The sequence below is a fragment of the Cervus elaphus genome, chromosome 25 (genome assembly GCF_910594005.1).
Source record: "Cervus elaphus chromosome 25, mCerEla1.1, whole genome shotgun sequence".
Classification (NCBI taxonomy): Eukaryota; Metazoa; Chordata; class Mammalia; order Artiodactyla; family Cervidae; genus Cervus; species Cervus elaphus.
In genome coordinates this window covers 40,536,834-40,563,930 of record NC_057839.1, presented here as the reverse complement: position 1 = coordinate 40,563,930, position 27,097 = coordinate 40,536,834, and the positions used below count along the sequence as shown (strand labels likewise).

Below are 27,097 nucleotides of genomic sequence, written 5' to 3'. Positions count from 1 at the left end.
GCTCATAAGTTGCACAGCTTGGTGGAGAAGCCAGAGCACAGTGGCTCTCAGAGTCTAGGCTCATCACCACTGAGATTTACTGCCTCCCACAGATTTCCTTTCTCCTTTTCCTTCTTTCTTTATTTAGGGCTGCAACCCACTTTGCTGTGATGGGACCGGAAATTGTGGTGGGTTTAGCATGGGGGAGGAGAAAGGGGTAGAAATAGCAGACTCTAAGGCTTCAAAAGAAGGAAGGAAGGCCTGGAAGGAAAGAGAGAGTGAAGAGGGAGGAAGGGAGGGAGGAGAACTGAGAGGAAGCTGTTTTGTTCCTGCAGAAGGAATTTCTGGGCTCCTAAGGTTTGAGTTCCATAGCATCCTAAATATTCCACATGCCTTCCAGGCTTTTTGTAGTATCAGTAAACCCACCTCACAACCTATTTCACTGGCTCTCTCCATAAAGTCTCACCTGACTGCTCCTAGACTCTCAGATTTCTCTTCCCTTCACACTTTGAGAAGCATGCCGTAAGCATACTTACACGCTTAAACCAGGTGCTACGAAGCAATACAGCAAGGATAATAAGTACTAGTGTAATTCCTGAACCTGCCAAATGTTCAGGATCTACGTTACAGGTCACCTAAGCTAACTCCTTTCCCAGCAAAAATAAAGCAAACTCACAAAATAAAGCAGCAACAACAAAACAAATGAAACTTCCCTTGGATTCAGCGGACAGTAGCAGCCCATTGTCATGTATTTTGCCCCTTGTGACTAAGGTGTCTGCTCTCACAGTTAATTTCTGTTCATGCCAAGTCTTTATACCATCCCAGCCTCACAGTGAAGAGATGGAGATGTAGGAGGTTTCAGTTTGGCCCAGGTCCTGTAGCTAGTGGGGCTTCCCGGGTGGTGCAGTGGTAAAGATCTGCCTGCCAAAGCAGGAGATACCAAAGGCGTGGGTTCGATTCCTGGGTTGAGAAGATCACTTGGAGTAGGAAATGGCAACCCACTCCAATATTCTGGCCTGGAAAATCCCATGGACAGAGAAGCCTGGTGGGCTACAGTCCAGCAACTGAGCACATATGCCATGCCTGCAGCTAAGACTTGATTCCTGTACAAAGTGAGGCTTGAATTCAACCACAGCTTCTCCAGGCCCACATTAACCACCACTGTACATTCATTGGGTTACCTTGCAGGAGGCAGGTCTTGTTTCTGGAGCATGTCAGCACATGATTGAATTTCTCAAGGAGTTGGTATAACTATTTGAAAACATTTGGTTGTGCCAAGTTTGGCCTTTTACTTGGTATAAGGCAAGGGTTCCCTAAACAAAATAAGAGTGCAAACCAAGCAGAGGGTGATGCCAAACCATTTAAATATTTTCCTACTTTCTATATAAATACAAGTCTTTATGAATTTATCAATTTATTAAGGCTGTAACAGCAGAAGGTTTCATTGTCTAAACACATTTAACATTTGTTGGCAAATGTGTGATATTCTCAAGCCAGTATAATCAGGGGATTTCCAAAATATTTTCTAAGTATAAATCAGTATTCCAGAAGTCTCTTGCTAAAAGACATAGGGCATTAGCCAGAGTAGATATGTCAGATTAATTAGTCTTCTGAGATGGGCACGAAGCAGCCAGCCATGCTTGGTGCCCTGCACAACTTGCCTGTTTCTCCGTGACCCCCAAATCTCTTTGCGGCCCATGAACTCAGGACTTCTTAAATACTTCAGATCCAATTTATCATTAATCCATGCAGCACACTTTTCTCCGCACTAGGTTTTGCTGATAACATAAGCTAAGGGTGAGCTATTTCTAATATTGTCTTTACCATCCTACTTAGTGCTTAATGTATTAAGGAGAAAGTGCTCTCTTATGATTTATCTTTTTCCTGATATAAAAGAAGGCTTCATTCTATTTAGAGATTTTTTTTTTTTAGCTATTGAAATGGTGACATTATTTTCACCTGAATCACTGTCCAGTTATGGTGATTTATGGGAGAGGAGTTTGGGGGAGAATGGATACATGAATATGTATGACTGAGTCCCTTTGCCGTTCATCTGAAACTGTCACAACATTGTTTGTTAATTGGCTACACCCCAATACAAAATCAAATCTTTAAAATATATGTCTTTTCCTTCTCAGGCTTTAGCCAGACAAGCCAAGATTGACTTTGAAGAACAAGCCCTCAGAGATAAGGAAATTCATGAGCAGATTGCCATGGAAAGAGCTCAAGCTCGTTACAAAAAGCATTACTCAATATGTGCAGAAATTTTGGATCAAATACTTGATTTGTCCACTAAGGTGGCAGACTATCGATTGTTGACAAATAAGTAAGTGTTGTTTTTTTATAGTTAATACAATAGAGACACCACAGAAAATGAAAAAAGGGTAAGATTGTGGCACTAAATTGGGGAGTAAAGAGAGACAGTGATTATTCTTGGAAGACTAAGAGGAAGGGTCCAGAATACCTTGATTACAGACTTATTTCACCCAGTGACTAGCCTGATTTAATTTGTAGTTATGTCTTTTAACATTTAAAACTTGTGTCTAAGTTCTCTATGATTTACAAGATAACTATAATAATTCATTTAAAATATTAGGAACTTCCTAGAAGACTGGAATTACTTAAAGTTTTTTGTTTTACTAATCAAAATCACTTTTCATTGCACATTCTTTCTAAAAGGAGTCAACCTATTTGTAAGGAAACATTTAACAGTGCATAAAATATTAAGAATACACTGTATGCCAAAATCAGAACAAAGGATAGGACTTCCCGGTTTTCTAGTGGTTAGGATTCTGGGCTTTCACTGGCGTGGCCTGGATTAAATCCCTGATTGGTGAACTGAGATCCTGCAAGCCGTTTAGCATTGCCAGATAAAGTAGAAAGTTAAATACAAGGAATACATTAAAATATAGTTACACAGGTGTCAGTAGATATGCCAATTCCTGCAACTGAGCTGCAAATTTTATCTGCGCTTCCAGGTAGAAAAAACAAAAAGGGCAACACAGTTTGTCATATGATGTCTAATTCCCATTTCTAGCTCTTTACAGAATACATCACTCTTCTTGGTTCTCAGTTTAGAATAATGGTTTTCTCTTGTGGCCCCAGCTAAGATGCAATGAGTAGTGTAGTGGATCTGTGGAGAATGATCTCAGCAACAGCTTTTAAGCAAATATGCCATCTGGCTTCAGAGACCTATTTCTTGAGATGTCCTTTGCTGGAAGCTGAAGGGGAGTGATATCACTGCAGATCTCAGTGAAAGCAAAAGGATAAGGCACTCCACTCGTCTGTACACTTTTGATGTTATCCAGACTGAGATCTTCTTGAAAACCCACAGTGAAAAGAATGAAGGCCCCATGATATTCAGGGTCAGCAGAAGATGGGGAGACAATCCCATCACCTCTGGCCTGGACAGGAACTTTCTCCACTGCTCTCACCCTGACAGCCATGTTTCTGACTTCAGTTCAGTTCAGTCTCTCCTTATCTGACTCTTTGCGACCCCATGGACTGCAGCACTCCAGGCCTCCCTGCCCATCACAAACCCTGGGAGCTTGCTCAAACTCATGTCCATTGAGTCAGTGATGCCATCCAACCATCTCATCCTTTGTCGTCCCCTTCTCCTCCTGCCTTCAGTCTTTCCCAGCATCAGGGTCTTTTCCAGTGAGTCAGTTCTTCGCATCAGGTGGCCAAAGTATTCGAGCATCAGCATTGGTCCTTCCAATGAATATTCAGGACTGATTTCCTTTAGGATTGACTGATTTAATCTCCTTGCAGTTGAAGGGACTCTCAAGAGTTTTCTCCAACCCCACAGTTCAAAAGTATGTTTCTGACATAATACTGTATAAAAACTACTAAATGAAATAACATGATGATGAGGACATTTTGAAGATAAAACTATAAGGGTACAAGATTGAGAAAAGAAAAATAAGACTAAAAATGGAAATGAATTAAGGAGCAAATGTCTTAAAATACTTTTTCCTGTTAATATAAATTGAAAATTTTGAAATTGGAATAAAATTGTGAAGAAGTAATCTACAAAAGGGTTAAAAAGGAAAGGTGATACAATGCATTGTAATGATAAAAAATAGAGTAATAAGATAAAAAATAGAGTAATAGAATAAAAAATAGAATATAGTAGATTTAAATATAAAAACATAAAAAGATAATTCAGAGTGGGGGAAGTACAGCTTGATTTCTCTAAGTAAAAGCTCATAATTCAAAATTAAAACATAAACAGAAATCTTGTTCTGCTGTGGGAAAATGGAGTGGATGCCCCTTTCCTTATTCCCCCTACTAAGTACAGTGAAAAACCCTGGACATTGTGAATGAAACATGCATAAGAAGGCTCTGAAGATGGAAGGAAGGAGTGGGACTGGCTGATGACCTCAGGACTCTGTGATGAGCTTCCTCAGTTCTTTCTCTTTTTGCCTCACACATCCCAGATCAGAACTGAATATTCTGGAAACAGAGATACTAGTGGTGTAGACAAAAAATAACCCCAACAAGAACCTGCTGTCTCTAGTCGGTTAAGGAGCAGCCTAGCAAGATGGAAAACTATCAGACGATAACCAGTCTTTTCCAACTATCACGTGCAAGAAAAATGTAGCCCCACTTCCACCTCGGCCAGCAAAGGCAAGGAAGGAGCCTGTCTTCTACCCTCACAAGATTGTAACAAGGGACCCCATCACCCCCACCAGGGTACCATCCCAGAGGCCAGGTAGGAAGCGTGGACTTCTGCCCCCACCAGGCAGGACCGACCACTGCTCCCTCCCCACGAGGGTCATGTTAGAGGAGCCAAGGGAGGGTCAGGACCTTCACCATCGCCCGGCGGCCCCCACTGTGGTAGAGACCTTGTGGGGGGACAGAACTGCCACCTCCTTCATCAGCAACAAAGATGTGCTTCCCTCTGGTAATGAGGAGGTCCACATGGGGACTTCTGCCAACACCTGTCAGTAACATGATGGCCCCTTCTCCTTCCCTTGCTCAAGCAATATCAGAAAAAAACAGCTAGGACAGAAGGTTTATACATGATCCAGAGTGTCACAGCATAATCTAAAAATATGCAGACTTCAATTAATAAAGAAGCCATGCATCATACCAAAAACCAGGGAGAGCTCAAACTGAATGTAAAAATGAAATATATAAAATGAAATTTCCAGAGATATTAATAGCATAAGCTTTTAAGGGTCCTTTACTTTGAAATTTTGTGTCTAAAAAAGGCAACATAGAAATGCTTATATACTGGTTGAATTGTTCCCCTGCCCCAGAAAGCTATATTAAAAGTTCTACCCCTCCCATACCTCAGAGCGTAACATTGGAAATAGTCATCACTGATTATTTAAGATCAGGTCATACCCATGGAAGGTGGGGCCTTCATTAAAGATGCCTGGTATCCTTATAAGAAATAGAAAAGATGCACATAGCGAGAACACCTTATAATCACATCAGGACAGAGTCACACAGTTGCCAGTCGGAGAATGCCAGAGGTCCCCTGACACCTGCCTGGTAGAGCCTGGAAAGGAGACTCTGAGAAAAGTCTCAGACTTTTCTCACACGCCTGTTCCGTGAATGCCTCTGTTGGGTGAGGCTGTGGAGATTGTCTCAGCCATGCTGGCTGGGAGCCAGCATGAAAGGGGCTAGACGGTAATCACCTGTCCTAGGAGCAACGTTGAGCTTTCTTTTCACCCACAGAAGGATTATTTCTGTGTCAAATCGGTGACCTAAAAGTCTCCTTACAGAGCACAAACTTAACTAGTAAGGTGAGGACCTTCTGTGTGTATTGTTTTTGACTATTATTTTATGGAGTCATATACTAGTCTGACTTCTGTTACTCTCTAAATCTTGCTTTGTGAAAATTAATATTGAGAGAACATTGATTATATGAAGTCATTTTTATTTTAATGAAATATACACAAGATTTTAAAATTCCAGAAGTATTAATATCAAACTTTGAAGGGATCATTTGCTTTGAAACTTTAAGTGTCTTTTACTTGCAAGTGAATACAGTGTTTACGCATATATGTTAAGATCTCTTTAATCTCTACTACTGACCATCAAGATAACTTTATTCTCTCTGTACTTTCCTAAACAAGATGTTATCAACATTTTTTTTTCCAAGAGCACAGGGATATTCTTGGTATTAGCCTTCTTACATGAACTGACTTTTGTTAAGACTTCTTAACAAAATTATCAATATTCAGATAAGAGACCATTGATTCAGTAATTGCCACATTAAGTTTTTGACAATATATAGTTGTTAATCATTTACTTCAGCACAGGAGCCCATGCCATTTTAATAATTTTTATGTTAGAATTTTTCTATGCCTGAGTATATTAATTTATAAACTTCATATCTCTGTAATCTCTAATAAATATAAATATTTTATTAATGGAAAACAAAATATATTTGAAGTTTGCATTTAATGAAAACTACCCTTGGGGAGAAACATAACATACATAATATAAAATTTATCATTTTAACCTTTTTAAAGTGACTTTCAACCCTTTTAAAGTTGACTAGCATAGGGTACAGTCACACTATTGTGCAACCATTCCCATCATCCATCTCCAGAAATTTTTCATCATCCCAAACTGAAGTGTTGTACCCATTACACAATAACTCCCCATTCCCCTTCTCTCCAGCCCCTTGTAGCCTTTGTTCTGTTCTGTTTCTATGAATCTATTTCAGGTACCTCATATAAGTAAAATCATATTTGTCCTTTTGTATCTGGCTTATTTCATTTAGCATGATGTCTTCAAGGTTTATGTATGTTGTAGCATGTCTCAGGATGAAATAACAGCTTTTTCGGTTGTAATTTCAAGCTCCAGTCCCACTATTTTTAGAGAAATGCATCTGAGTTATGTTAGACTCTTTCCTTCCTTTGCATATTTTGTTCCTCTTGGAACTATTTTTTGATTACTCTGTCCTGACTACCTCCAAGTCATTCATCTGACTTAAATAGAATAAGTACTGAGAAAGAATTGCAAAGGTTACAAGATGTTCAGTGACAATAAAAGCCACCATACATTAGATTTTTTTGTTACAAATTACTTGCAAATATGCAAACTAGCTGTCATATTAAAGGGACCTTGGAAAATATTCAGTCTATTTTGCATTAAGAGGACACTGATATTGGAACAGGTAAATGATATTCAAAGTTTGCACAGCCATTTAGTATCACAGCTGGAAATCAAAGAACCTAAGTTTTATGATTAGTGGTCATTATTTTTAGATACAGTGTGCTTTTAGTGCACAGTCAAAACAAGTTTGGAGAACCAATGGCTTTAGGCAACATTTATTCATTCATACTACTAAGTTTCAACTATTTTACTAGGCTATTAGGAATGTCATAGTAAGTGGAACCTCTGGCCTCAAATAGCAGAGCCTGGGGAATGAACATGGTAATAGAAAGACTAAGATTTAAGATTTATCTTAACCTTTTTTTTTTCCAACCTTTTTTTTTTCCTTTGTTGCTGTAGCCTGATCCCATATAAGTTGATGCATGATTGGAAGGAACTGTTTTTTCATGGAAAACCCATATATGAGCAAGCCTCTCTTAGACATTTACCAACTAAGCTCTCTGCAGAACACCTTGTAGAACTGGAGAAAAGGAACTTGCTAGATAACAATGATTATGAAGAATATAAGGTACCTATCAACATGGAATAATTAAAGAGAATGCAACATAATAAATGCCATTGCTTTAGCATTAATTTTGTGATATTATTTCTTTTCATCTCTATTAAATAAAATGGGGTGTTTTGTGTTCCATTTTGCCTTAGTTTAATTTGTATTTATAGTAATAACTTACATGCCTAGCCTATTCATAATCCATTATCTGTTACTTCCAGTAATATTGGAGAGTGGTCTGAAATAAAATTAAGCATAATGCAGTAGGTGGATTTCAGAATTTTGAAGTTTTTAATTTATTCATTAGCAGTTTTCTTTGTGTGGCCTTCGCTTCAAAACCCCTGGTTAAATGTGTTTTCCTAGTAACTTATCTACATAGCATGTTGCTTTTAGAGGAAAATAAAAGGGGAGAAGATCTGAGTTTTTGAGTGACATAGATGCATTTTTATTCAATAATTTGATTCAGTTTTTTGTTTTTTTTTAAGTATGGGTGCCAGCTGTGCTTCTTAAAAGAGCTGCTGAAAGACCATTGGGATAAACCAGGCTGAGGTCTCATTATTGGCACTACCAACTGCTAACTATGAGGCCTTAAGTGCTGAGAGTCTTGATTTCATATCCGATATATGAAATGGGGATAACAATATGACTACCTTATTGTGTTGTTGTGAAACTTATTTAAGATAATATGTGTTAAACACTTAGCCAAGTGCAATACATGTTGATGCAAATAATATGTACTAATTTCTTTCCTGACCACCTTGCCTTCCCTGTCCCACTTCATCTCACCTTTAGCAGGAAAAATATGAAATGAATAGCTATGGGATAGAAGTTCTGGGTAGATGATCAGCAATGGAATGGCAAATGAGGCTTTTTATTCTTAGAAATATGATTGAATGAGTTTTAGAAGGATAGTAAGTGCAATATGAAAAAAAGATAATTTGACCCAATCATTTTCTGACATTTAGCAAATACTCAGTGTTTTTGAAAGAAGGCACAAATAAAATGAATGAGTGACAATAAACAGGGAAAAGTGTAAAATAGCACTAATATGAAAATATTAAAAGATAAGCTTTTTATAAAAAGATAAGTAAAGAAAGTGAGATTTTGTTGTTGTTATGAGAAACTAGATGTATATCATATTTTAATTGGATGACTCTATATATACATCTCACTAAAATAATTGTTTATTAAGGATTGACCAGAACCTTATAGGATATATGTTCATATTTATTTGAATGGTCATAGAATATTCTAGATCTAGTATGTCAACCTAACATACAATGCTGTCTAAAAAATTCTTTGACATTGTCAGCCTATGTGAAGGTATTTCTTTCCATTGTAGATTCTAAGTCATTTTATTTGACAGATTTTGCTGACTCATGAAATATTTGTTTCTGAATTATTTCTTAACCATATCTATCTTGTTGCTTTCATAAATCAGGAGACCTGGTAGTCTAAAGCTTAGCAAAGACTTGTCTTTTTAACTTTTTTTCTTGTTTGGGAAATTGTTACCACAGGAACATGCTTGTCATAGCCACATCCTGAAGCAGCTGGTATGTTTCTTTTGCAGCAAATTATAAACATTTTTTAGGAGTATGTGAACGTCTGGTAATGCAGTGTATTTTGTTTCTGGATTTTGCTGTTGTCCTGGAAGTGAATATTACCTTAGGATATCTGATATGTGTTTATATGCTGTGTTCCTTTTGACTTTGTGATAGAAGCTATACCATATACAGGTGTTAATGGATATACTATAAACAGTCCTTTATTAGTCTCTATTATTAGAACTTTAATTTCTTCAGATACTTCTTAAATGTTTTGCATTTAAGTAAAAAATAAATGTTTCAAGTTTGAAAATACATTATTTGGCTTAAATCAGTTCAATTCAGTTCAGCCACTCAGTCATGTCTGACTCTTTGCGACCCCATGGACTGCAGCACTCCAGGCTTCCCTGTCCATCACCAACTCCCAGAGCTTGCTCAAACTCATGTCCATCAAGTCAGTGATGCCATCCAACCGTCTTATCCTCTGGCTTAAATAGTCTTTCACAAGAAAGAGGGGGTCCCCACATATGGCTTAATAAACATGGAACAGTTTTAGCAAAGTGCTAACTTTGCTCAGAATTTTTAATCCTTCAGCCAAACACACAGCTTAAAAATTGATCTTCAAAAAGTTTACATTCTTAGCATATTTTATTAATGCCTATATCCACCATCCATTCATCCAATACCTTGGCCACCTGATCCGAAGAGCCAACTTATTGGAAAAGACCCTGAGGCTGGGAAAGATGGAGTGCAGGAGGAGAAGGGGTGACAGAGGATGAGATGGTTGGATGGCATCACCGACTCAATGGACATGAGTTTGAGCAAACTCTGGGAGATTGTGAAGGACAGGGAAGTCTGGTGTGCTACAGTCCATGAGGTTTCAAAGAATCAGACACGACTAACAACTGAACAGCAATATCTACCATCTGTATAGAACTAATGCTTCCTGGTTTTGAGATCACACTTTTAAAACTTGGTTAGAGGAAGCTATGTGTTCAAAAATTTTTAAATATTTCACCTAGAAACTGACATAAAAACAATTTTTTGCTTATGTCCATGTCATATATAGCCACCAAAAATTTGACTCCTTTTTCCTCACATTATTTCCCAATCATCATACTCTCTTCGTAGAATGGCTACATGTGAGAGAACTCTGGACCAGGAATGGTGTGGCCAAAAATATCATTTATCTCTCCTAAGAGGGAGGCAGAAGCCTCCTCATGGAGACATACCCTACTGGGATTCCCAAGCAACCACTACAGGATAAGAAAGAGTTGTTTAGTGGAGAGTGGGGAGGAGTTCAAAATCCTATGGACCATGAACCACAGGCTAAGCCAAGAGCCCAACTGCTCCAGTTCAGTTGACAGCATGGCCCCCACATAGCAGCCACTGGTTCTGAGTTACTCAGTGGACTCCTGTTGGTAAACCCCAAACTCCCCTAAACGCAAATCCCTTCCATGCTTCTTACTGGCAAATGACTCACAGGTCCATAGTATTTCATTTTAACGTAAGCTGCTTATTAGCAATTAGCTACTGAATGAGTTTGAGTTACTATAACTGGGTATTAAAACTAAATTTAGCTCATGGCCACGGTTTCCTGCTGATGCAGATATTTCTAAGAAGTCCCTACCACAAAGCACTTGGCAATTTGAAGGCTCTACTGTGCATGCCCACGAGCAGGGTGTCATTGGAATACCTACAATTTGGAGGGAGGATGTTTTGTGTCCAGCACATCATCCGTGTTGTCTGATGCTGGTCATAGTTTTTAATTGCTGTTATTTTTGTTTTCAATGAAAATCGCTATTTAATGATCTCTTGAGTTTGCTGTAGTTGTTAGGTTAACCCTACGTGTATTGTAATGAACGTTTTTATCAGCAACACTTTGACTCATGATTTTACATTAACTAGACTTTAAGATGTAGCTGTATATGTTAGGGTTTAACATTCATACTCTTGTCACTACTGCAGATGTATCCCCAAATTTATTTATACAATAGCACTTATTATCACTGGATTTTTTTTTCCACTAGAAAATAGGGTTGTGGAACTAAATGAGCCATGGGGGGTCTATCTTCCTGTATAAGTCTCATCTGACTTATTTGACCCAAAGGCACTATCCAAATACTAACTACTTCTTACTGTCCAACTCCGGCCTTTGTTGTTGATCCAGTGGCTCTTTAGATTTGACATTTGACAGTAGACTCTCCAGCCTAGCTCTTGCATGGCTCTCTGACTTCCCAGTGAACAATCCAAATTTTTATGGTTCAGTATTTAATCAGGCTTCCCTGATACTCAGTAAAAAATCCGCCTGCAATGCAGGAGAGCCCAGTTCAATTCCTGGGTTGGGAAGATCCCCTAGAGAAGGGAAAGGCTACCCACTCCAGTATTCTGGCCTGGAGAATTCCATGAACTGTATAGTCCATGGGGTCACAAAGAGTCGAACCCAACTGAGTGAATTTGTTCCCTTTGGGCTGAATATCAGTTTGAAGCCCGTGTTACTCAGGAGGTATTGTTGGATAACTAACTGAAGCAAAGTGATAGATTTTAGTACATGAGTCTTAAGGTCATGTGAAGAGAACTTTTTTTTTTTTAATTGTGGTTGCTGTTTTGTTCTAGTATGTGTTTAAAGATATCCATTGTATTAGCTCAGGCTATCAAAAGAAAATACGGTAGACTTGGTGGCTTCAACAGTAAGAATTTATTTCTCATAGTACTGGGAAATCCAAGACCAAAGTCCCAACTGATTTGATTTCCCAGTGAGAACTCTCTTTCTGAATTTCTCATGGCCACCTTCTTGTCATGTCCTCACATAGAGGAGACAGAAAGAGAACTTTGATCTCTCTTCTTCTTCTTCTTCTTCTTCTTGTGAAAAGTGAAAGTGAAGTCACATCTGACTCTTTGCGACCCTATGGACTGTAACCCACCAGGCTCCTCCATCCATGGAATTTTCTAGGCAAGAGTACTGGAGTGGGTTGCCATTTCCTTCTCCAGGGGATCTTCCCGACCCAGGGATTGATCCCAAGTCTCCCACATTGCAGACAGATGCTTTATCATCTGAGTTACCAGGGAATCCTTAAAAGGTCCTTCTTAGAAGGACCCTAATCCTGTCCTGGAGCCTCCACCTTTATAACCTCATCTAACCCTAACTGCCACCCAAAGGCCCCACCTCCAAATACCATCACAATGGAGAGACACAACATATGAATTTTGGAGAGACAGGATTTAGTCCATTACATATGTGTTTATTCAAGACACTTATAAAATGTCTCAAAGTGCAAACTTACTAGTCAAGTAAGGAATCCCTAGTTTCAAATGAAATTGTTTCATGGCCTCTTTTGTGCCCTTCTGGGAAAGAAGTCTTAACTTAATGACTTACCTTCTGACTATGAATTTATGATGGTTTTATCTTTTAGTTTCAGACATGTCAGAATATATGTGACTGTTAAGTAGGTCGAGTAAGCAGTTGCTTATATGATGGGAGTGGAGATTTTCTGCTGGCGTATTGTGCTCTAACAATTCTGCCAGCCATTGTACCTGATGCCCCATATTATCATGTGCACTGAAGACAAGGATAGATGCATCAGAGGAACCTGCTAAAATACAAACATCTCCCAAAATAGATAACCAGAATCATGATCTGCCTCTAAAATAGGAGCCAAGAAGGAAGCTTGGTACTGAACAGAATGTTCTCATGTTTGCTATATGAATTTCATAGCTGTAATGTTCTTCTGTCTTTGCTTAGAGTTTTGCCTCCAACTCCCTAAGTGAAGTGTAAGTTGCTCAGTCGTGTCTGATTCCTTACAACCCCATGAACTGTACAGTCCATGGAATTCTCTAAGCCAGAATACTGGAGCAGGTAGCCTTTCCCTTTTCCAGTGGATCTTCCTAACCCAAGAATCAAACCTGGCTCTCTTGCATTGCAGGCAGATTCTTTAGCAACTGAGCTATCAGGAAAGCCCAACTCCCTAAATTTTTCCTCAAATGGTAAGGCTTTCTAGGCTAGGCCTCATCGTGTAGCTGTGTCCTGGTAGAATCACCTTTATGCCCTAGAATGCTCATTAATGGCCATCAAGTTTACTGATACTAACTCACAAAGCAAAAAATCATTGTATTAGTTTTCAAAGGTATACCTATAGATGGCTTAGGCCCAGGACTGCCTTCTGACTATTGTGGGCCAAGAATTTCAGATGACTGGGGTAGGCTTTGCAGAAGTCTGGCACTGTGCCTGTGGGGTATGTGTCTTATGTAATGGAAGGGAAGCCTGGGTCACTGGTAGAGTATTTAGCTTCAAATTACTAGAATTGAAGACAAACTAAGTTCATTAGAAAACCATGGTAGGAACAGTTGAATTAAGGTATCAAGATCAAGGCATTAGACCAGAATGGAGAAATGATTTGCAAAATTAAAGAATTGGTACCTAGATAGAAAGTGGAATGGAAAGAGGAGTAAGAAGGACATAGCCAGAAAGAAGAGCCCTGGGTGACTGCTATGAATGAGACTAATAGTGAAGTTCACCATTCATTGTTATTTGCTCTAGATCACATAGAATAGGGAGAATCTAATTCTGCCCCAGGCTCCTTCTCATCTAGAACCAGCCAAGATAAGGTGTTAAAAATCTTCCCTGGGCTTCCTGATTTTCTTGTTCATCCTTTGCCTATTTTGACAACTATAGGATCCAGCTTCTATACCACAAGTCTAACTTCTCTTCAATCAACTGCTCAGACTTCCCATCTAGTATTTTAGAGATAGCTCTATGGATCTGGTAGATAAATATGGCAAGAACACAGTGGTGTTATTAACCTCAAAAAACTTTAATGGACCCAGGAAAGTCTTTGACTTTTGGTGTTGGGCAGATGTGTTGGGCTGAGAACTAGAGAAACTTCCATCCAAATGACGCCTTACTCTACCACTCCTATCCAGTACCAGGGTCTGTCAGCCATAGCCTGGAGTACACTGACCCCACAGTAGTCTTTCTTACATTGGTCAGTGCCATTCCTAAGCTATTTTGGAGTGTTGTATACCTCTTTGATGGCTCAGATGGTAAAGAATCTGCTTAGAGTGCAGAGGACCAGAGTTTGATCTGGGTTAGGAAGATTCCCTGGAGAAGGGAATGGCAACCCACTCTAGTATTCATGCCTGGCAGGCTACAGTCCATGGAGTCGCAAACAGTCAAGACACACCTAATCAACTAGCACTTTCACTTTCATACCTCTTTGAGATATCAACATTTAGTAGCAAAACAAGAAAATAGAGTGACAGTGGTCATTATTATGAGGGAAGGTATGCTATTTGGAAAAATCGTGTGACTTTTGCAGTGACAAGATTAGAATAAATCTTCTAACCAAGTGTCTGACTTGGTTAGAAGTGTCTTCTACCCAAGCCTGTCTGACTGTCCCTGGCTGGGCAGTGGCAACACATGGGTGAATTCCAATGTAGAGGCCTCTGGAAAAGTTCTTTCTATGGTCTGCAAGATGATAGATATTAGTTTAAAAAAAAAAAAGTGATCTGGAGGGAGACTGCCACCTCCCTGATGATGAACAGAGCATAGTTTGAACATCTAAGGAATGAAGATTACTATTTTCATGAGGATAGCCACCACCACCAGAATTGTTTGTGGCACAAGGAAAGATCTGATATAAAGTCCATTGTGATGCTGTCCCAAGGGCACTTGGACATCAGGAGAAATGCAGTAACCTTATTCTTATTTTGTTTTAGACTCAGGCAACTGAGCTTTGAAAAATGCTGGGCTACCTACACAGCTCCTGCAACTCCCAGGGTGCCACATTCAATGCCTTGGAGGGCCATGTGGCTTGCCGGGACATAGAATAAACCAGTAGTGGGAGCCTGTCATTTCGGGGCAAATAAGGTGTTCTTTCTCATGATCTCAGTGGGTCACTTTGCGTATGTGGAGTCAGACTGCTAAGCAGAATCTCCTGCCCGTTGTTCACATCTGATTTGTCCTTGGGTTTCAGTAATACTGAAATGCGTTTGAAACAGGGGGTCTCTTAGAGTGGCTTCATCTCAGTTACCCCCGGTAATCTGAAGACAAAGTATCAGCCCAGTGATTCCAGCTGCATGACTTACAAGTAATTGGTAGCTCAGAGTTTTGGAAAAAGAAGCCTGCTGTGGCTCACAACTGCTGAGCTTGCTGAATTTCTAAACTTGTCAGAAGCTAGTTATTGGATTGCATAGGGAGGTGTCATGTGGGCTTGTAGGCTTTGACAGTGGTCTTTGTAACTTTGTTGGTGACTGACAGTAGCCAGTTTGAATTTTCCTCCTTCCCTCCCATATATAGCCATATCACCCTAAACACACTTGATCTCGTCTGAATTTTCCTCCAAAAATAACCACAAGGTACATGGATGTTGTTGTCCTGGGTCTTTTGTGACAGACTAGAAGTAAACATGTCTGTTTCCATAGTATAATATCAGGAAAGATTGGGGAAGACTGCCCCTGGGACAGCAGTGAGCAGGCTTCTGAGTGAAAGCCATTATGGGATCAGAACCAGTCCTTCATATTTCCTGATGAGCCAGAATTAACCATGGGATCAATTGATAGAAAGGTGCTGGCTATTCACAGTGCTACTTCTAGCCAGAACAGTCTTCAGCTGAGCAGAGCAGGTGAAGCTGTGATAACATCTGCTTTTCCTTCGTTACCATGGGCAACACTTGCACTTCCTGGCCACAGATAAGATGTGGTCCAGACTGAGCAATCTAGCTTAGAGGGATGTGGTGGCATGCCTTCTCCCCGGAGTTGCACCTACCATGCCAACATCAGTGAGAGCTGCCCAGCACCATGCCCCTGCCTCATCTGGAAGTCAACGGCCAGTCTGTTTGTAAGAAAGGCGTAGCCAGACATCTGACCATACTCTGACCTGACTGGAGGTCAGGTGACCTTAGAAAGGCTGCCAGTCTCACTTAGCAGAGCCAGCTCATCTTTTCATGTTGTTCTGAGTTCTTCTTGGAACTGGGTCTTGATACAGAGCCCATTCCATGACAGCTCTTGGAAGAGGGGTCAGGATTGAGCTGCCCATCACCTAACTGGACCTCTTTCCTTCCTCCTTGTTAGAGGCAGAAGAGCACAGCCTCCATTTTTCCATCAATCTTCCCCATCTTTGATAGGAACCTGCCTCTCAAACAAGTCCCACACAGTAGTCAAGCCCTGAGGAGTTGCCAGTTAACATGAGCTGAATTTCCCATCTGGCAGAATACCCAACCATCCTTTCTTCTTCTGAGAACCGTGGGTGGTTATAAGGAACTTTATAAAGTCTGAATTACAAACATAAGCAGTTCCTCCAGATTCCCTCAGGGTTTGGGAGTGGTTGGAGGAGAAAGTCTGGGAAAGCAAGGCAAAGGACAGAGGCTCCAAAACCACCAGGTTGTATGTTAGTACTTCCCTGTGGAATTTGGTGTCTTCCTGAGTGCCAAATCCTCCAAGCACAGTAACTGGAATGCAGCCACTAGACTTTCCATGTTGCAATAATAATAGATGTGTTTCTATGATATCTGATTCCCTCTGGTAGGAGGCAGGACAGACCTGAACAGAGAAGGTCAGGCATGAGAACAAGCTCCAGGGCTCATTGAGTTCTCAGAGCTGGAATAAAGGTGGTCAAGATAATTTACCTGATGTAGTCAGAAAAAGGAAGAGACAAAGGTGGGATCAAGCCAAGGCCTTTGAGCAGGCCAGTGATCAAAGCTGAGATTGGGTAAGAACCAGGCTAGAGGATGGAGACGAAGCCAGCAGATTGGAAGCTAGGCAGAACTGGAACAGGCCAGGACTCAAGACGAAAGGCTTGGAAGTTAATTGCCACAAACAGAGCTAGAATTTCTGCAGCTTATTTTTATTATCTGCCAGTCATGTGGTATACCCTGGGTCAATGTAATCTGTGAGACCCAAGACAAATATCCAGTTAGGAAAATGAAACGAACCAGATCATAATAACTTGCCATAGAGCAGGCCTTACCTATTCATTCAGTCAGGCTGCTCCTTACCCCCTCAGCACCCTGTAAAAATCTCTGGCAGAACTTCTTACAAAGTCCCATTTTATAAATTCTTTATAATTTAGTACATTTTAACTGAAATGCTTCCTGCTGCCATGAAAAAGGATGCCTTGGTTTAATGGAGAAGCTCTTTGAAAATCATACTACAAGCTGTTACTTCTAGACATGCTTCCAGGGTTAGCTAGTTTCATACATTGTGGATTCTTCTTAACTTCCATCTGTGAGGGTGACTCTTGCTGATCGTATCCTAGATTTTAGGTTGGCTTGTGTCTATCTTATTTGGAGAACTAAGTCATCCTTGTACAACCTTGTACTTAATCAAAATTAATAAGATGCAATATCCATGTATTCACTCATTTATTTAGTTCACTTATATTGAGCCTGTACTACCAATTGATTGATTCACTCTTTCATTCATTTCATTCACATTTCATTCACTCATTCATTTCATAAATATTGAATGCCTATTAGGTTCCAGCATGGTTCTGGAAATTGGGAATAAAAAAAAAGAACCTTCAAAAACAAAGTCTCTTTTGCCATTGTCCTTAAACTAGTCATCTTTATTCTGGCCTGATTTCCCTCTTTTTTCAGTTTTCCTTTTCCCTCATCATGTTCTTATTCCAACCTGACACATCTCCCTTTACTTACCCTTTATCTTTAGTCTTATTAGGAATTTCACAGCTGTATTTTTAAGGTGATGCTGTAAAATATGTTCTACCAAATCCTCAATCTGTCCATCTCCACTGGTCAGGCTTCAGTTCTCTGCCTGACCTAAGCCTTCAGTTCTCTTCATGGTCAACATTCTATCCCATTGTGTCTGACCACATTCTGCAACTAACCAGTGAGGGAAGAGGGCTTTATTCTGACTCCTTTGTGAGGAAGCATGCCTTTCTGATCACAGTGCACTTCTTGTTGGGCAAAAATGTAGCTGCTGTCTCCCTTAAGGGTATTGCCATGTGTGCTTCCAGCAGCAGCAAGAGAACTTCTGTTAATAGTTAAGCATTCAGAGTCAGTGGTCACACAAGCCTTTCACTCAACCTTTACAACCACCCTGTGAAACAGATATTGTTATCATACAAAGATGAAGGAATTGACAAGAGTATAAAGCACTGAGTGCTCAGTCATTCAGTCATGTTCGACTGTTTATAACCACATGGACTGTAGCCCATGAGGCTCCTCTGTCCATGGGGTTTCCCAGGCAAGAATATTGGAGTGGGTTGCCATGCCTCCTCCGGGGATCTTCCAGAACCAGGGATTGAACCACATCTCTTTCATCTCTTGCATTAGCAAGTGGATTCTTTACTACTGCGCCACCTAGGAAGTCCTCTTAAGTTATTAATAAGTGCTTTAATACTCTGGTTAGGCAACAAACCCGTATTTCTTTCCTTTTTAAATACATATTTTTATCTGTACAGTTCTTTTTATGCTTCAACTTTAGAACCATTTGTGATATCCTGAAGGAAAAATAAATAGCACTAACACTTTTGTTTCATTACATTAAATCAGATTAATTTGGAGAAGAATTCAGTGGATTATAATTTTGGACTTTTTTAAATTTCCTTTTATTCAAGTCATTTTTCTTACACTTGTCAGTAGAAATACGAGACTAAGCTTAGGTTATATATTTCTCATCAATTTCAGTGATTTTTGTCAAAGTTTCTAATTGCAATAAAAAAAGTTGACTTATGCTAAGTAAGCAGAAAAAATATCCAAAATATCTTAGGTCGTTCAGTGACTCTGTAGGTTAAATTCAAGAACTATGCTCAAGGTTAAACTTCCAAGGAAAATTATCAGAACCATCACAGCAAGATCTGATGAGAAGACTGTCAGCAGCACAGAGCACTGGAAATTCAGGTTGCAGCAGCTACCTCTGCACCAGGAACTGAACTGCTAATTCTAGGAGCGCTACTACTTTTTCTTTTCTTTTTTTAAAAATTTTGTTGATTTTGCAATATTGATTTACAATTGTTGGTTTACAATGCTGTGTTAACTTCTGCTGTCCAGCAAAATGATTCAGTTATAAATACATGTGCATTCCTTTTCATATTCTTTTCCATTATGCATTATCACAGGCTATTGATTATAGTTTCCTGTGCTATACAATAGGACCTTATTAGTTATCCATCCTGTATATACTAGTTTGCATCTGCTAAGTCTGCTAACCCTGAACTGCCAGTCCTTCCCTCCCTCCCTTGCCTCCCCCTGCAACCACAAGTCTGTTCTCTGTGTCTGTGAATCTGTTTTGTAGATATGTTAATTTTCTACTTCTTTCTTTATCTTATTTGCATTGGCTGTAACTTCCAGAATAAGGTGACTATTAATGTAAATGATGAACATCTTTTCCTTATTCCTACCTTTAATAGAAAAATGTGTTGCTCACTTTGGCTCACCATTATTTATTGGTAAGATATGTAAAAAATGTTAGGCCAATCATCTTCAATTTGTAACATACTAAGAAATTTGTTTAATTTTTTTCTCATCAGAAATGAATTTTGAATTTATCAGATGCTTCTTGGTCAAAATGATCATATGCTTGTATTTTAACCTATTAATGTGATATATGACAGGTTTTATAATTTTTAACCTTCCTTATATTCATGAAGTAACACTTATTCAGTCATACAGTATAAAGGTTTTGAGCATATGTTCTGCAGTCTGTCTGCCTGAGTCCTTACTAAGCTCTGCCATTACTACTTATTGTGACTATGAACTTCCCAGGTGGCACTATAGGTAAAGAACCTGCCTGCTAATGCAGGAGACATAAGAGACTCAGGTTTGATCCCTGAGTCAGGAAAATCCCCTGAAGAAGGGAATGGCAACCCACTGCAGTACTCTTGCCTAGAAAAATCCCATGGACAAGGATCCTGGTGGGCTACAGTCCATGGGGTCACAGAGTCAGACATGACTGAGCATTATTGCAGGCAGACGCTTTATCCTCTGAGCCACCAGGGAAGCCCCATGAGCACACACACACATAGACAAATATAACTCAGTTTCTATAATTCTCAGGGTTTTCTTCTGCAAAATTGGCAAGATAATTATACTTATGTAAGAGTTGTGTGAGAATCATTAGAAATAATTCATGAAAACAGCAGTATATGGGATATACTGAATGTGTAGTAAATGTCAATTAATATAATTGTTTTGTCTTAATATAGGCCAATTTTTGTCAGTATTTTATGCATGATTCTTGCAGTATATTTCCAAATGAGATTGGTTTGTTATATTCTTTTTTGAATGCTGTTTTTGTCAATGATCTTTGACACCTTTTTTAGTATCAGTGTTATATCAGTCTCGCCAAGCGAACTGGAAAGCTATCTTCTGCCATATTTCAGAAGACTTTAAATAACATTTAAATATCTGTTTGAGAAAAAATTTCTTTTTTTTTTTTCTGTTAGCAGTGTTATCAAGTTTCCTAGATACAGTTCTTCAATAATGTTTTTCTTTCTTTCATGCCTTTAATATTTACAAATATTTCTTTTAAATTAATTTTAATCATTTGTACTTTCTTAAAATATCATTTTATCACACATTAATAAATTAAAATTTATCATAGTAAAGTTGTATATAATATTTTCTTAAGGATTTTTAAGTCTCCTAAAAATCTGTTGTTACTGCCTTTCCTATGTTACAAAATTGACACTTGCTATACTTCACCTTTGTGCATAACTGGTAGCAATTTCATTATGATTAAAATGAATAAGTTCTAGAATTATATCAATAAAAATATCTTAATAGTATTACTCTCTAATTTATCATCTCCATTATCATGAGTTTCTTCCTCCATGTTCTTTTCTGGTTATTTTTAAATTGTTTTTTTCCTATTTTCAACCTTAGTTCATTTATTTTCCTTCTTTTTATTTTAGATCAAAGCATTTTAAACTAAGAGACTATGAGTTTTCCTCTAACTACAGCTTGATTTTGTCTCATATTTTAAAATAAATCTATTATTTTAATATTTTTCTCAATCTGTTATTTACAGATATTTACAGTTTTAATTTTTCATTAAGAATAATTAAAAAAGGCAATGTTTAATTATTAAAAATAAAATTTATTTCTAGTTTTAGTGCACAGAAGTCAGAGAATGTGAACTATATAGTTGTTTTGTCTTTGTTTTGCTTTTCCTCTAGTTGTTAGATCATTTAAGCCAGAAGCTTAAAGAAACTGGAAGACAAATATAGGAAACAACATATTGGTCATGAAAATTCTCTTTTGTCTATGTTTAAAATATTTAAAAATAAATTTAGTATTTGCATACAGTAGCCACATACTCTTACTGTCTTTTATCTATCTACTGATAGCACCAATTTAAGTGTCTTAATACTCAACTTACATTACAATTTGTCTCAGCTCAATATGTCTACTTTCATAAAGTGTTAAGTATTTTAGAATTTATTTTTTATTTCTATATGGGAAGCTTATTTTTCACTAATATAAAAGTATTATGTTATTATTCATTTATGTAACAGAACTATTTAAAATATCAATTCACTTTTGTTTGTTATAATTTGTATTTACTTTCAATTTCCTACATGCTTAAATTCCACTTTTAAGAATATTTCTGTTTTGTTTTTTTATTATTTTTATAGAACATGGTTGGAGAATGGGCCTTACCAGAAGAAATGGTTGAAAACGTACCACCCTCCAACAATTGCATATTGGGCCATGTGATTCACAGACTAATTGAAAGTTCTCTTCCTCCTCAAGTTGAACCTACAGAACCTGAGTTACCTTCATTTGCTATAAAAGGATGCTTGTTGGGGAAAACCTTTAGTGGAAAAACTACAGCTCTAAAGGCTCTAGAAAAAAGTAAAATTTATTTTCTTTTTTTTTCCTTTATTGATTTCTATTTACAGTGAATATAGCTGCAAATGGCTCTGTCTGTAGAAAACATACATGAAAATCTGCTAATATATTGGGAAGTTCTAGCATTAAGAATATTGTAATAAAGTGATCACATAACTTATTGTCCAAGGCAGACACTTTTAAGAGTACAGAGTCATGAATCAGAACTGTCCTAAGGAAACCTGGATCTATGGGCTTGCTATATAATGATGATGTATAGTATAAAGGGAAATAATATCTTAAACCTTTCATCATAGGGTTTACTTACTTTGCCAATAGATGAAATAGGAAAATAACAACTTGTCACAAATAGAAAAGATACAGACTTAAAATTGTAAATGTTTTAATCCTTCACATCAATTGAGTTCTTTCCCTTTCATGAACTTTTGGCTTTTTCTCTAGAAGTTCTTCCAATTAGAAGTGAAATCACAGATTTCCATCTATTTAATAGTTTTTCTTTGATAATACTTACCTATTACTGTTGTTAATAAGTGAGTATTATCAAAGAAAAGCTAATTAAATAGAATATGCCAACAAATTTGGAAAACTCAGCAATGGACACGGGACTGGAAAAGGTCAGTTTTCATTCCAATCCCAAAGAAAGACAGTGCCAAAGAATGTTCAAACTACCTCACAATTGCACTTATTTCACATGCTAGCAAAGTAATGCTCAAAATTTTCCAAGCTAGGCTTCAACAGTACATGAACCAAAAACTTCCAGATGTTCAACCTGGATTTAGAAAAGGCAGATGAACCAGAGATCAAATTGGCAATATCCATTGCATCATAGAAAAAGCAAGAGAATTCCAGAAAAACATACTTCTGCTTCATTGACTGTACTAAAGCCTTTGACTGTGTGGATCACAACAAACTGGAAAAATCTTCAAGAGACGGGAATACCAGACCACCTAACCTGCCTCCTGAGAAATCTGTATGCAGGTCAAGAAGCAACAGTTAGAACCAGACATGGAAAAATGAACTGGTTCCAAATTGGGAAAGGAGTATGTCAAGGCTGTATATTGTCACCCTGCTTATTTAACTTATATGCAGAGTATATCATGTGAAATGCTGGGCTGGATGAAGCACAAGTTGGAATCAAGATTGCTGGGAGAAAATCAATAACCTCAGATATGCAGATAACACCACCCTTATAGTAGAGAGCAAAGAGGAGCTAAAGAGCCTCTTGATGAAAGTAAAAGAGGAGAGTGAAAAACATAAAATTCAACATTCAAAAAACTAAGATTATGACATCTGGTCCCATCACCTCATGGCAAATAGATGGGGAAACAATGGAAACAGTGACAGACTTTATTTTCTTGGGCTCCAAAATCACTGCAGATGGTGACTGCAGCCTTAAAATTTAAAGACACTTGCTTTTTGAAAGAAAGCTATGACAAACCTAGACAGCATATTAAAAAAGCAGAGATATCACTTTGCTGACAGAGGTCTGTATAGTCAATGCTATGGTTTTTCCAATAGTCATGTATGGATATGAGAGGTGGACCATAAAGAAAACTGAGCGCAGAAGAATTGATGCTTTTGAACTGTGGTGTTGGAGAAGACTCTTGAGAGTCCCTTGGACTGCAGGGAGATCAAACCAGTCAATCCTAATAGAAATCAGTCCTGGATATTCATTGGAAGGACTGATGCTGAAGCTGAAGCTCCAATATTTTGGCCACCTGATGCAAAGAGCTGACTCATTGGAAAAGACCCTGATGCTGGCAAGGATTGAAGGTGGGAGGAGAAGAGAAAGACAGAGGATGAGATGATTGGATGGCATCATCGACTCAATAGATATGAGTTTGAGCAAGCTCCAGTCGACAGTGAAGGACAAGGAAGCCTGGCGTGCTACAGTCCATGGGGTCGCAAAGAGTCGGACATGACTGAGCAGCCGAACACCAATTACTGTTTTTACTGGAAAATTCAGAATTTTTACTGAGATCAGTCTGTATTAAGACTGTAGGTCATTATTGAGATGTTAAATAGACCTGTTTAAAGCCTGACAAAAGTTCAGTGAGATACCACTCCACACCCAATAAGATGAGTATAATTTTTTAGGAAATGGAAAATATGTGTTGGTCAGGATATAGAGAAGTTGGAACTCTCATACATAGCTTTTGAGAACGTTAAAATGTTGTAACCACCATGGAAAATAGTTGGTGATTCCTCGATAAGTTAAATAATTACCATATGACCACAGCAGTTCCACGACTGGTATATATACTCTAAAGAGCTGAAAACAGGTGGTCCAAAGAAAAAAAAATCCCATGTACAGAATATTCATAGCAGCATTATTAATGATAGAGAAAAGGTGGAAACAACCCAAATGTTCATCACCAATGAATCAATCATGAACAAAATGTGTTATATCCATACTCTGGAATACTACTCAGTCATAAAAGGAGTGAAGTACTCTTATGTGCTACAACATGGATGGACTTTGAAAACATCATACTAAGTGAAAGAAGTCAGATACAAAAGACCACATATTGTTTGATTCCTTGGATATGAAACATCTAGAATAGGCAGATCTCCAGACAGAAAGCAATTTGTTCTTGGGGGCAAGGGTAGGGAGATAGGAAGTGACTGCTTGCTTAATGCAGGGTTTCCTTTGGGGTGATCCAAATCTTCTGGAAAGAAGATATCAGTAATGATTGAACAACATGGTAAATGACCGTAATATTGAATTGTATCTTTTAGAATGGTTAAAATGGGTCATTTTATGTCGTGTGAATTTTTGTTGTTGTTTAGTTGCCAAGTTGTGTCCAACTCTTTTGCGATCCCATGGCCCACCAGTTTTCTCTGTCCATAGGATTTTTCAGGCAAGATTACTGGAGTGGGTTGCCATTTCCTTCTCCAGGGGATCTTCCCAACTCAGAAATCAAACCCACATCTCAGGCAGACTCTTTACCACTGAGTCACCAGAGAAGCCCCATGTGAATTTTACCACAGTATTAAAAAAAAAATCTCGACCCAAAAAACATTTCTGCTGCCGCTGGTGCTGCTAAGTCACTTCAGTTGTGTCCGACTCTGTGCGACCCCATAGATGGCACAACATTTCTAGGAGACCCTAAAGAGAATGTTCTAAGTTTGAAGTCAGCACTGAAGAACAATGATTCGATTTCCTAAGTGAAAAGCTATTCATAAAATAATCTTTTGTATTTTAGGCTTTCCTATTCAGGTACTTTCTATCGACACTCTTGTTCAAGAAGCTATCCAAGCATTTCATGACAATGAAAGTGTCAGTGGGGCCCAGGGACTTCAGAAAGCACCCGAAGAAAAGGCTTTACCAGTTAGGCAAAAGAGTGGTAAAGAAACCCAGGCAAGTGTGGCTTTAGTTTTCTTCCATGCGCCTCATACATTAGAGATTTCCAGCTGGATAGCATCTAAGAGATCTTCTAGACCAGAGATTGGCAGAATTTTCTGTAAAGGTCCAGATGGTAAATATTTTAAGTTTTATGGGCCCAGAGGCAACATCAAGGATATATTACATGGGTACTTACATAACAAGAGAGAAAATTTCAACCCCCATCCCTACTCCTCTAATACATACACACAAACACACACATATCATTACCTAGGTGGGCCATCCAGTATGGTGGGCTAGACTTGAGCTCAGTTACCATCAGCTCAGGCATTCTCCTGAAGAAAGAGCCACTGGTTGGTAAGGGGGTTCATTCAGTTGCTAAGTCATGTCCAGCTCTTTGCAACCCCATGGACTACAACATGCCAGGTTCCTCTGTACTCTACTGTTTCCTGGAGTTTTCCCAAATTCATGTCCATTTATAAGGTAAGGGGGTGGCTCAATTGCAAGGGCTTGGGGAGGGGTGAGACGTCAGTGTTTTGGGAAAGTTCACAAAGTTATCAGCTCTCAGAGTAGAATTCAACTACTGAAAGCTTGGCAGTGGCCAGCAGCAAGTCACCATCTTGTAGATGCAGCCAGTGCCGGTCCTGGGCAGCAGCCAAGGAAGGTGTTGGAGAGGAACAGACAGACGGCAAGGGGGATGCCTTGCAGTGCTATCCCCTGGAGTGATACTCATGGACCATGTATAAACAACCAGCCTATTCTGGTCCAGGGATCATAGTTTGCAGACCTCTGATCTAGACTAGTAGATCTCAGTTTTGGGGGGTGGCTGGTAGGGGAAGATCTCTTATGGTTTACTTGCATTACTGTTTCCATCAGTGTTGCATTTTGCTTATTACGTAAAGATTCCAGGGCAGGAACTTGGAGAGTATGGCCCCATGTTGAGAATTATGATGTGGTCTTGTTGTTATTGTTCATTCTCTAAGTCATGTCTGACTCTGTGACCCAATGGACTGCAACATGCCAGGCTTCCCTGTCCTTCACCATCTCCCAGAGTTTGCTCAAACTCATGTCCATTGAGTTGATGATGCCATCCAACCATCTCATCCTCTGTTGTCCCCTTCTCCTCCAGCCTTCAATCTTTCCCAGCATCAGGGTCTTTTCCAATGAGTTGGCTCTTTGCCATCAGGTGGCCAAACTATTGGAGCTTCAGTTTCAGCATCAGGCCTTTCAGTGAATATTCAGACTTGATTTCTTTTAGGATTAACTGGTTTGAACTCCTTGCTGTTCAAGGGACTCTCAAGAGTCTTCTCCAGCACCAGATATAGTCTAATCTGCTCTTTTAAAGGGAAACAGTAGCAGTTCTAAGCATGAATTGATATATTTCCCATCAGAGGCTTGTTGATGGTTAGGCTTTGACTGGAATCCCAGATTCTAAATCCAATATTCTTTTCCCTACCTTATGCTGTCTCTGAAATTGAATAAATTAAAAGAGACTCTAATCCAGGTCATTTGCATGAGCTGCAAGGAAAATACCATTTAACCATGATTCTGAAAATAACTGGGAGGGTTTTTCTTCATTGTGGGCTGCCTCTTCTTCCGTGTTGTGGTACTCTGTATTCTAATTGATGAGGTAATAGATAATGTACATATTTTTTCTTTATTTCCATTATGGCTATGACTGACCCCTCTAGGTCTGATCTTTCTAGGATGGTTTTCCACAAACTCTCTCTTTCTCAGCTCCCATTATCCTTTCCAAATGGCAGTTGTGTATTTTACATAGAAGCTGAAGGCCAGC

General features: G+C 38.8%; 1 protein-coding gene across 6 annotated transcripts in view; it reads left to right on the top strand.

The window, feature by feature from the left end:
* SPEF2 (sperm flagellar 2) overlaps positions 1-27,097 on the top strand; it is a 187,736-nt gene that overhangs the window by 39,940 nt on the left and 120,699 nt on the right. For all 6 annotated transcript variants that reach the window (XR_006337807.1, XM_043887575.1, XM_043887577.1 and 3 more), the window contains 4 exons: positions 2,118-2,305; positions 7,456-7,624; positions 21,740-21,959; positions 25,163-25,317. Coding sequence is in view for 5 of the 6 variants with exons in the window: in XM_043887575.1 (XP_043743510.1) it covers positions 2,118-2,305; positions 7,456-7,624; positions 21,740-21,959; positions 25,163-25,317 (732 nt within the window). In the remaining variant the exon portion in view is untranslated. The remainder of the gene's footprint in view (positions 1-2,117; positions 2,306-7,455; positions 7,625-21,739; positions 21,960-25,162; positions 25,318-27,097) is intronic.